This window comes from Rhineura floridana, chromosome 2, assembly GCF_030035675.1.
Source record: "Rhineura floridana isolate rRhiFlo1 chromosome 2, rRhiFlo1.hap2, whole genome shotgun sequence".
NCBI classification, from domain to species: domain Eukaryota; kingdom Metazoa; phylum Chordata; class Lepidosauria; order Squamata; family Rhineuridae; genus Rhineura; species Rhineura floridana.
This window is the reverse complement of record NC_084481.1, coordinates 19686940-19699107: the sequence shown is the minus strand read 5'-3', so window position 1 is coordinate 19699107 and position 12168 is coordinate 19686940. Positions and strand designations below refer to the sequence as shown.

Here is a 12168-nt window from a genome sequence, read left to right as displayed (position 1 = left end):
GGTTAGCTGAGTGGTCTTGACCTGAACAAGCCACAATCAGTCTCAGTCCCTTGTATGTAAAACAGAAATAATAGCAATATATAGAGACACTGCAAAATATCAAGGATAAATTAAAGACTGATTATCTGTGCTATGCCTCAGGGCAGGGATGGGGAACCTGTGGCCCTCCAGGTGTTTTAGACTGTGACTCCCAATAGCCCCAGCCATAATGGCCAATGGTCAGGGATGATGGGAGATGTAGTTCAACAACATCAAGAGGGCTACAGTTTCCCCACTCCTGCCTTAAGTATCTCATAGTTCTGATGCTGCCTGTGGATTGGTAGTCCCTGCCTTTTCAACAGGATGGGCTGATGGGATTCCTAAACGAACAAATTTTGAGTTTCAAAGTACTTTGTGAATGACAGAAGAATAGTATAGGTAAAAAATCCATTTCGTTAACAATATTTGGTGGGAAAGTAGCATCCTGTACCATTTAGCCTATTGCAATGGTGCCCTAAGACATAAGGCTGCTGAGATAGAAGGGGCACAGCCTGACTTGCAACAGGTTAATGCTTGCTTTACCAATCCAACAGAAAAGGTAATACAGGTCTTTGCCTAATTTGTCCTCATAAGATAGACTGGAGTAGCCTTCTCCAACCTGATGCCCTCCAAACATTTTAGACTACAGTGCCCATCAGTCCCAGCCAGCATGGCCAATAGTAAGGGAGGATGCGAGTTGTAGTACAGCAACATCTGGAGGGCACTATGGTGGGGAAGGCTGGACTGGAGAGTGGCAATTTAGTATGATTTTTTTCATTGCTATGTTTTTGCTTTTAAATATGTTGGGAGCCTTGAGAGTTTGTTGGGGGTGGGGAGGAAATGAAGAGATGGCTCCAGAATCGTACTCAAAGCATGCTTATCAATGGTTCCTTCTCAAACTGGGCAGAAGTAATGAGTGGGGTACCACAGGGCTCAGTCCTGGGCCCAGTGCTCTTCAACATTTTTATTAACGACTTGGATGAGGAGGTACAGAGCATGCTTATCAGATTTGCAGATGACACAAAATTGGGGGGCACAGCTAACACTGTAGAAGACAGAAACAAAAGTCAAAGGGACCTTGATAGGCTGGAGCATTGGGCTGAAAACAACAGAATGAAATTCAACAGGGATAAATGCAAAGTTCTACACTTAGGAAAAAGAAACCAAATGCACAGTTATAAGATGGGGGATACTTGGCTGAGCCATATGACATGTGAGAAGGATCTTGGAATTGTCGTTGATCACAAGCTGAATATGAACCAACAGTGTGATGTGGCTGCAAAAAATACCAGTAGCTGGAACCTGGAGGAGGGAGAGTGCTGTTATGCTCAGGTCCAGCTTCCCACAGGCATCTGGTTGGCCATTGTGAGATCAGGATGCTGGACTAAATAGGCCATTGACCTGATCTAGCAAGGCTTTTCTTACATTCTTATGTAGGTTGCGATAAAAGCTGTATGAAACATACAATAAAATCCACAAAACTCCACACATTTAAAATTTCAAATATAGTGTCCATCATCAACTGTGCATGGAAACAGGCAATTCAGAACAACTGGGATAAATGTACTGATCCATTCTGTTGTAGGTTCTGGATGTCATAGATTCTGGGTCTTATTTCAATGAGGCTAATCCTATTTTTAGGTTCTGGAATGACTGGTGAGTTATCAGAACACAATTTGGTAATTCTGATGACTCAAAATCGTGTTCTGACTTAAAGTAACTGAGGCTGCTGCAACCCCACTTATCTAGGAGTAAATCCCGTTGAATTTTATAGGACTGATGTCTGAATATACATGATTTAAGATTACACTGTAAGCCCATATTAAACACCTGCCAAGTCAGTACAGAAAATAATTTCTGCTAATAATCAGAAGGTAACTATTTGCTAAAAGTGGTGCAGTGTCGGATTTGAGGCCATTGTTAAAGCTGTTAAGGAAAGCGGTGAAAGTTAATGGCATGTATGTGGATCATACCATTTCTTTTCCTTTTCTTTCTAAATAGATCCGTGCACTGCTGAAGAACTGGAGCACATGGGGGAGCATGCTGGAAGTGTGCACTCAGTTGCTGAAAATCAAGGTGAGATTGTCTTGTAGTTGCCGCCTTTTTATTTTGAGCTGTCCTCTATGTAGCTATGGAAGGAGAAGCCACTTGGAAGGAAAGCAAAAGGACAGCAAGAATGAAGGAGTAGAGGTATGCCTCTCAAGGGCCTCCCTTTGTGAGAGACCCCCTCTGAGCCACTGGGGCTTCACAGAGACCTGGTTCACATAACACAGTAAGCCAAACTATGGCTTAGCGACACTGCATGGGCTTCCAGAGAGGAGTTTGCACCCTCTTTGCTCCCACCCCCCGAACTTTTTTTTACTGCTGCTCTGCTCTGAACTAAGCCATGGTTTGTCTTAGAGTGGCGTCTGAACGGGGACTCTCCTCAAAAACACGAGGTGTAGCGAAGTTGTGTGAACCAGCTCCAGAGTCGGAGAGGAGGCAGGACGGCACTTAAACAATCTCTCTGCCCCCTCTTGCCCCTTTTAAGCACCCACACTTCACCGTATCTGAGTAGCAACTCATGCCAGGGGTTTGTGTGTTAACCAAAAAAAAAAAAATGCTCTACATACTTGCCCACAGAGAGGATTCAAAAACAACTGTGGTGTTAGGTTCACCCTGGGTATAGAAAAATGAGAAAACTGAATTGTAGAATGTCTTCAGATACCTGCCACAAGGCAGAAGGGGAAGGGAGCAAAATGGTGTGTGTGTGTGTGTGTGTGTGTGTGTGTGTGTGTGTGTGTGTGTGTGTGTGTGTGTGTGTGTGTGTGTGTGTGTGTGAGTGTGTGTGTGAGAGTGTGTGTGTGAGAGTGTGTGTGTGTGTGTGAGAGTGTGTGTGAGAGTGTGTGTGAGAGTGTGTGTGAGAGTGTGTGTGAGAGTGTGTGTGTGTGTGTGTGTGTGAGTGAGTGAGTGATCTATTCCAAGAGCCGATAGTCATAGCTATCCTGGATTCGGAATGGCTGGGCTAGCGTTCTTGCTTTTTGGGGGTCCTCCTTGTTCTCTGAGGATTCCCAGTCTCCTCTGTGCACCCATGGGGCCCTCATATCCTTTCTCCCAGGAAAATGCATATAGTCTCTAACTTTCCTTTCCAAAAACAAATCCTGCTTGTCTTAATACTTTGGAAACCAAGAAGGACAGCTTGAGTAACTGGGGGATTTTATTTTATTTTATTGCTCCTTAAGAAAGCTGAACAACTGCAGGACTTTTGAGGCTTCATGAAGAGAGTAATATGTATTAAAGACAACAAAAGTTGCTCGTAATAAGAAGCAGCATGGGGGTTCCAAAAGGGTTGGGTGTTTTGCATGTGTTTATTCAGAAACAGATGAATTTAAGAAAAGCAATGCAGTAGTCAAATATTTTCCTAGAACAATATTGATAGATATTTTGATACCTTTCCAAGATACAATTCTGCTCCAAAAAATGCCTTGGTATCTTTGCTTTTACCATTTTTTTTACAGTGGACCTGCTGTAACTTTGAGGAAATGTCCCAGTTGGGAATTAGCTTTTGTTTGTTAAACACCATTCTCCTTATACATTTGAGCTGTAAAACGAATGTCCCCTCTCTACTACTGATACTATTCTTGGTAAAACATCTGTGTTGAACAAGGAAGCCACACATCAATCGGGAAGTAAATGTGTGTCCCCAAAGAATATTTAGTTGAATTTACTCAAAAGAAAAGTGATGATTCTCTGAATGTGGCCTTAGTAAGCCACAAGCCGCCATGAGTTCCCGTTTTGGAAAAAAGGAGGGGTATAAATAAAGATAATAATGATAATAAAATAAGAGGAATGAGCCCCGTGTCCAGCTGTTTCAGTCCTTTGCGTGAGCTGAAAACAGGCAAGGAAGTCTTAGGCTAACTTCAGCTTCCTGTTTACATCCAAATTGGGGAGGTGGTGGTGGTAATAATAATAATTATTATTATTATTATTTACATTTATATACTACCTTTCCTCCAAGGAGCTCATAGTAGTGTACATAGTTATCTCCTCTCCAATGGCTTCTGAACAAGCCAGGATTTGAAGTCAGTTTTAAACCATAATCTCATATCCTGGCTTGCTTGAAACCATTAACCATAGTTTCCTGATCTGAATGTAACAGGAAGCTACAGTTAACTGAAGACGTTGTTCGCTTGTGTGAAGGGAGGAATGAAGGTGCTCCATGCGGGAGCACGAGGCTCCTTCATATCTTGGCTTCTTAAGTCAATATATGGTCATCTAAATACGGCTTTGGGTGAGTGATGTTACCTTTTTAAGGGGTTTTTTAAGATAATAATTCTAATAAATCTAAATTCAGATGTACCCATGTATTTGCTTTGTAGATGTAAAAGCAGGAAATGTGCAAGAACTGAGCTTGCAGCAGCCTGTGGGAAATGATGAATTGAAACCTACTGTGGAGGTTTGGCATGTTCTGAATAGTTTTCTGAATATCCCAGAATAATCAGTGTATATATCAGCTTATAACTGGCCAGTCCTTGCATCTTTAAATATCCTCTTAAAGACTAATTTTGTTCATCTGCTTTAATGGCGGTAGCACCATGGCTTGAAACCACCATGGTTAAAGCAAGAGCGATTGTCCTGCACAAAAACCGCCAACCTTATTGCTTGTTTATTTAAACTTACACCCTCCCCTTCTTCCCAAATGAGCCCAAGAGCTGATCAGAGTAAGTTTGTGCTGATCTCCAGAAAGGTTCATCAGATAAGATGAGGAAGGAGAACAGGTTGTCCTCCTGTTGGCAGGGTTGTGGAGTTGGAGTCATGGAGTCAGAGTCGGGAGCAATTTTGGGTGGAGTCAGAGTCGGTAGAAATGTACCGACTCCAACTCCTTCATAAATGGCAAATGTATATTAACTAGTAATAACAAATTTACTGTAGTAAAATGGTAGCACAAGGCATTTCATCACCACCACGTGAATCCACAGCTTGGAAAAGTTACTTTTTTAAACTACAACTCCCATCAGCCCCAGGGATTGGGCTCATAGGAGTTGTAGTTCAAAAAAGTAACTTTTCGAAGCTCTGGATTCACGTGGTGGTGATGAAATGCCTTGTGCTACCATTTTACTACAGTAAATGTGTTATTGCTAGTTAATATACATTTGCCATTTATGAAGGAGTCGGAGTCGGACAGTAGAAAAATAGAGGAGTCGGAGTCGAAGGTCTGGCGTACCGACTCCACAGCCCTGCCTGTTGATGGACTCCTATCTCCCATCAGCCCTAGCCACCATGGCCAATGGTCGTGGATGATGGGAGTTGTAGTCCAGCAACATCAGTAGGCCACCAGGTTGGATAGGTGTGATTCAAGTGGTGTAGGAAGAGATCCTGTCCTTGGAAGTAATCAGGGCCAGCCAAGACATTTTGCTTCCTGAGGTGGAGAAGCAAATGGTGTACTCCTCCCACAAATCAAGGTGCATCGTTTCCAAGGCCAGCTAAGTTTTTTTTGGTTTCTGAGGCAAACAAACAAACAAATCCTACAAGTGCCTTTCCTGCTCTCTGACAGAAACAATAAATAACTGTTTGCTGCCTTTTCATATCACCCAAAATCTGCTGCCTGAGGGGGTGGCCTCATTCTGTTTAATGGTAGAGCCAGCCCCTGGAAATTGTCCTGTTTGCACGCTATGTTGCTAAACTGAACCCCCATTTTTAGAGACAGTGACTGTATACTGAATACCAGATGCTGGGGACATTCAATGGGAGGACTATTGCTTAAAGCAGGAAATTCAATTATCTCAGACCTCTGCCTAGCCGCTGTTGGAAACTGAATGCTGGGATAGATATTTTTTTATTTATATATATTATATATTATTTATTTATTATTTGATTTATATCCCAACCTTCCTCCCACAGGAGCCGAGGGCGGCAAACAAAAGCACTAATAATAATAATAATAATAATAATAAAATTTTATTTGTGAGTCGCCTATCTGGCCGACTGAACGGCCACTCTAGGCGACGTACATTGCCAGAATAAAATACAATATAAAAACCAAAATACAATAAATTAAAATTAAACAACATTAAACTAAACAACATTAAAAACTGACCCACCCCCGGAGACCCCATAGGCCTGCCTGAACAGCCAGGTCTTCAAGGCCCGGCGGAAACCTGTCAGGGAGGGGGTATGGCGAAGGTCGAAAGGAAGGGAATTCCAGAGGGTGGGGGCCACAATAGAAAATGCCCTCTCTCTGGTCTGCACCAGCCTAGCTGTTTTAGCTGATGGGACCGAGAGAAGGTCTTGTGTGGCTGATCTTGTCAGGCGGCATAATTGGTGATGCTGGAGGTGCTCCTTCAGATAAACTGGGCCGGAACCGTATAGGGCTTTAAAGGTCAACACCAACATCTTGAATTGGACCCGGTAGACAACTGGTAACCAGTGTAGATCTACTAACACCAGGGTGATATGATCACGGCGACGGCTGTTCTTAATCAAGCGCGCCGCCGCATTTTGTATCAGCTGTAATTTCTGGACCGTCTTCAAGGGTAACCCCACGTAGAGCGCATTACAGTAGTCTAAGCGAGAGGAGACCAGGGCATGTATCACCCGTGGGAGCAGATGAACAGGAAGGTAGGGTTGCAGCCTTCGTATCAGATGTAATTGATACCAAGCTGCCCGGCTCACTGCCGAGACCTGAGCCTCCATGGACAGCTGGGAGTCAAGAATGACCCCAAGGCTGCGGACCTGGTCTTTCAGGGGTAATCTTACCCCATTAAACACCAGGTCTATGTCTCCCAACCTTCTCTTATCTCCCACGAGCAACACCTCGGTCTTGTCGGGGTTCAGTTTCAGCCTATTCCTTTCCATCCATTCACTTACGGAATCCAGGCACTTGGACATGGTATCCACAGCCAACTCTGGTGAGGACTTGAACGAGAGATAGAGCTGAGTGTCATCCGCATATTGGTGACACTGCAGCCCAAATCTCCTGATGATGGCTCCCAGTGGCTTTACATAGATGTTGAATAGCATGGGGGAGAGGATAGATCCCTGTGGCACACCACAATTGAGAGGCCAAGGGTCTGAAACCTCATCCCCCAATGCCACCCATTGATGTCTGTCTGAGAGATAGGAACAGAGCCATCGTAAAACAGTGCCCCCAATTCCCAATCCCCCCAGACAATCTAAAAGGATACCGTGGTCGACGGTATCAAAAGCCGCTGAGAGATCCAGGAGAACGAGGAAGGTATATTCTCCTCTATCCAACGCCCACCTCATATTATCCACCAGGGCGACTAAGGCTGTTTCAGTTCCATGTCCAGTCCTGAAGCCCAATTGGAATGGATCTAGATAATCTGCTTCATCCAAGTGTGTCTGTAACTGTTTGGCCACCACGCGCTCAATCACCTTGCCCAAAAATGGCAAATTAGAGACTGGGCAAAAGTTGTTTAACTCTTGGGGATCCAAGGAGGACTTTTTCAAGATGGGTTTTATTACTGCCTCCTTGAGGGCTGTTGGCATTGCACCCTCTTCCAAGGATGCATTTACCACTGCCCTGATCCCTTCGCTCAGCCTCTCTTTGCAGCTCATAATGAGCCATGAAGGGCAAGGATCCAACAGACAGGTGGTTGGCTTCACAGTAGAGAGCACCTTGTCCACTTCCTCAGAAGGGAGAGGCTGAAACCGATCCCACCAGACCGGAATGCAACTGGCCAGCTCTGGCTCGCTTCCTGTCTCCACGGCATACGGAATCATGCTCTTCAGGCGTTCGATTTTATCGGCAAAGTGTTTAGCAAATATGTCACAGGAGGCTTTAGAATGCTCCATGGGTTCCTGAGCAACTGGACCGACCAGGCTACAGACCACTTGGAACAACCTCCTGGGACAACACTCTGCAGACGCAATAGAGGCAGCAAAGAATTCCTTCTTTGTTGCCTTTGTTGCCAACTGGTAGGCCGCTATTGCTGCTCTAACCAGTGTCCGATCGTCTTCAGAGCAGGATTTCCGCCACCGGCGCTCTAGTCGTCTCACCTCCTGTCTCAGGCTCCGCAACCGTGGTGTGTACCAGGGTGCTATCTGAGCTCTGTTCAGGGGGAGAGGACGTTTCGGAGCCACCCGGTCTACTGCCCTAGTGAGCTCCCTATTCCACTCCATCACCAGGGCTTCGACCGGGCGTCCTTCGGCAGGCTCCAAATCTCCCAGTGCATTCAGGAATCCATTCGGATCCATCGAGACCAACGCGCATGTCCTATTCCGCTGTCCATTCTATTGTGCCCGGAGACTCCATTTAATCTCTCCCCTTTTAGAACCCTTTGAAATTAAACCTGAATCTTTTTGGCTGGACTACCTGCTCGGCGATCACTCGCCTGCGATAACTTTATCAGTCACCAAGTATAGTTTAGCAGTACTAAACCATAGGAAAGTAACCCTAAATAACCCGGTTTAATTTTATTCCGATTTTAATTTTACCCTCAAGTTTTAACCTATGCAGTTTTAATTAAATATATTTATTATAGTTAAACGATTTTGTGGTTTTAGCCCTTAAGGTTTTGTATAGGAGCTAATCCTTATATTTATTTGTCCAGTTTTGTCAAAAATTAAATCCAATCTAACTCCTATCGTTAATGAGTTTTAAATTGCATCTGTCTCAATGAAATTGTAGCGGTTTAATAATCAGTCTTTTTGCTGTTTGTTTGTATTTTTGCTACCTGGTCTAATGACTGTAATAAAGAATTCTGATTCATTCGGATCCATCAGGCGCCTGGGGCAGACCATTCTAATAGGTCCTTGTCCCCTGCGAAGGGTATGTGGCATTGAGAGGTCTATATTCACCAGATAGTGATCTGACCATGACACAGGGTTAGATAAAATAGCCCCTATTTTCAGAGCATTGTTTAAAAACAATTTAAAACATCATAAAAACAGACTTAAAATATATTAAAACAAAACATCTTTAAAAACATTTTTTAAAAAGCTTTGAAGACATCTTTAAAAAGAAAAAAAGGTTAAAAACATAGTGATTTATTTTTAAAAAAAAGGTTTAAAAAACATTAAAAAGCAATTCCAACACAGGTGCAGACTGGGATAAGGCCTGAACTGAAAAGGCTTGTTGAAAGAGGAAAGTCTTCAATAGGCGCCAAAAATAAGATAACAGATGATGACTGTCTAATATTTAAGGGGAAGGAATTCCAAAGGGTAGGTGCCACCACACTAAAGGTCCATTTCCTAAGTTGTGCAGAACAGACCTCCTGATAAGATGGTATCTGCAGGGCGCAGTGATCAACTGGGTATATAAGGGATCAGACGGTCTTTCAGGTATCCTGGTCCCAAGCTGTATAGGGCTTTGTACGCCAAAACCAGAACCTTGAACTTGACCCAGTAGCAAATGGGCAGCCAGTGCAATTCTTTCAGCAGCGCGGTGACATGTTGGTGATACCTTGCCCCAGTGAGCAGTCTCACCGCCACATTTTGCACCAGCTGCAGCTTCTGGACCAACCTCAAGGGCAGCCCCACATAGAGCACATTACGGTAATCTAGCCTGGAGATTACCAGTCCATGGACAACAGTGGTCAGGCTATCCTGGTCCAGAAACGGCCGTGCTATCTTACCAGCCGAAGCTAGCCACTGAGGTCACCTGGGCCTCTAGCCACAAAGATGGATCCAGGAGCACCCCCAGACTATGGACCTGCTCTTTTAGAGGGAGTACAACCCCATCCAAAGCAGGTAGCTGACCAATTATCTGAACTCGGGAACCATCACCCCACAGCGCCTCTGTCTTGCTAGGATTCAGACTCAGTTTATTGGCCCTCATCCAGCCCACCACCGAGTCCAGGCAACAGTCCAGGGCTTGCACAGCCTCTCCGATTCAGATGTTATAGAGAAATAGAGCTGGGTATCGTCAGCATACTGCTGACACCTCGCCCCAAATCTCCTGATGACCGCTCCCAAGGGCTTCATATAAATGTTAAACAGCATGGAGGACAAGATGGTACCCTGCGGCACCCCACAGCACAAGTGCCAGGGGGCCGAAAGACAATCACCCAATGCTATTCTCGGAAAACGACCTTGGAGAAAGGATCGGAACCATCCGATAGACCTTTGGTCTGACTCAGTAGGACTGCACTTGCATTCCAGTTGGTTTTCTAGTGAGAGATGAAGGAATTTCGTATGGAATAAACCACCCTTGTCAAGAGAACATCTTAGGATTGCAGGTACTGGTGCACAAGCAGCGAGTATATCCTTTTGAGGAGTCCCAGAGACATTGAATCTAGATGTGAGATCAGGGTGCTGTTCAGGTAGGTCTGTGAAACAGAGCCCCCCTTGGCAGAATGAGCAACAATATCCCCAAATGCAGCAGGGTTGGCATATCACACTTTTAAGTAAATAAAGTAAGACATGTTGCCATATAAAGATGGGTGGGGTGAGATGTCCCTGTAAGATCATTAAGTCTGGGAGGATATCAGTTAAGTCCAAAGTCTAAAGTTTCTTAACTGTACCATTGGCTGCGATTGATAAAATATTTTATAAGATGATAACTTATGACTTTCCCTCATTTCACAGAAATCAGCTGTCTATAAAATGGATGGGCCACACAGAGGATATTGCCTCATTTTCAATAATGTCAATTTCACAGGGGATCTCAAAGCAAGGGAAGGATCTCAAAAAGATGCCTGTAAGTGACTTGAATGAAAAAGCTTGTGTTGGAGTGTCTCCTCTCTCTCACTGTTGCTTGAACTTCTCTTCCTTAAAAGTGTTTTGTTCACACAGAGCAGGGAATTGTTGCTGGTCTGCAGGTTTATGTGGCTTCAGGGAGTGGAAACATTTGTATTTTTTGTATGTGTTCAGAAAAAGTGCTTTGATTTTTACTACTTTGATTGAGAGCCTTGTGTGGTCTGAATGCTTGGAGAAAACTTCTAAAACAATCTCAGCTTCTTCAGCAAAAGTTGTTTGCTAGGCCATGGTTTTATTACTTGGGAGATGGGTAGCCTGAAGCTGTTGAACTTAGAAATGGGGCTCATGCAGATTAAAATCACTTGCAGGCTTTGGGTTAACCCTGTGGAAAATATGAGGCTCTCAGACCTTTTTTTCCAACCTCTCCATAATGCAGCTATCCCTATTTTGCTCCTAACTCGAATAAGTTGGACTATGGATAGCCAATGAGGTGCCCTCCAGCTGTGACAGAAATTAAGAGAACAGCTTTAATGAGGCCCAGTAATCATAAAAATGTAGGAAGGAAGACAGACCATAAATCACATGGTCTTTGATGTCTGTATACTAATGTGCAGAGCATGGGAAACGAGCAGGACGAACTTGAACTCTTAATACAGGAGGGCAATTACTACTTGATAGGTATAACTGAAACTTGGTGGGATGACTCCCATGACTGGAATACAGCAATTGAAGGATATAACTTCTTCAAAAAGAACAGAAGGAATAGAAAGGGAGGCAGAATCGCACTATATGTTAAAAAATATATCCCTGCATACAAACACAAGAGGATGAGCTCCATAGCCCCACCAAGAGTATCTGGATTAAAATATATGGGGCAAGGAATAAAAGAAACATGGTGGTTGGAGTCTACTACCGACCACCCAATGAAGGAGAAGACAAGGATGAAACTTTTCAAAAGCAAACTGCCAATGTTTTGAGGAGGCATGATGTAGTAGTAACGGGGGTACTTCAATTACCCCGATATCTGTTGGGAGACAAATTCAGCCAAACAGGGACCCTCCAAGACATTTCTAACTTGTGTTGCTGATACCTTTCTCCTATAGAAAGTGGATCAGCTATCCTTGACTTGATTCTAACCAATAGAGATGATGTAGTGGATGCAGTGGCAGTTATGGGAACTCTGGGAGAAAGTGACCATGTTATACTTGAGTTCTTGATTATAAATGAAGCAAAAGTATGAGAGTATCCATACACATACACTGAACTTCAGGAAAGCTAATTTTAATAAACTCAGAACAATGATAAGTAAGATTCCATGGCAAGTGTCCTTAATGAGAAAAGGAGTCCAAGGTGGGTCCAAGTTTTTAAAAAGGAAATTTAGTAGGCACAATTGCAAACAATTCCAACAAGGAAAAAAGGTGGAAGGCAGCAGAAGAAGCCAGTGTGGAAGCTTAGAGGTGACATGAACACAAAAAAGGACACATACAGGAAGTGGAAGGAAGGCCAGACCAC

General features: G+C 43.9%; 1 protein-coding gene across 1 annotated transcript in view; it reads left to right on the top strand.

The window, feature by feature from the left end:
- Nucleotides 1–12168, top strand: part of LOC133376256 (caspase-10-like) — a 36606-nt gene that overhangs the window by 15042 nt on the left and 9396 nt on the right. Inside the window, exons 5-7 of the mRNA XM_061608005.1 lie at nucleotides 2020–2094; nucleotides 4377–4453; nucleotides 10546–10657. Of these exons, the coding sequence (XP_061463989.1) occupies nucleotides 2020–2094; nucleotides 4377–4453; nucleotides 10546–10657 (264 nt within the window). The remainder of the gene's footprint in view (nucleotides 1–2019; nucleotides 2095–4376; nucleotides 4454–10545; nucleotides 10658–12168) is intronic.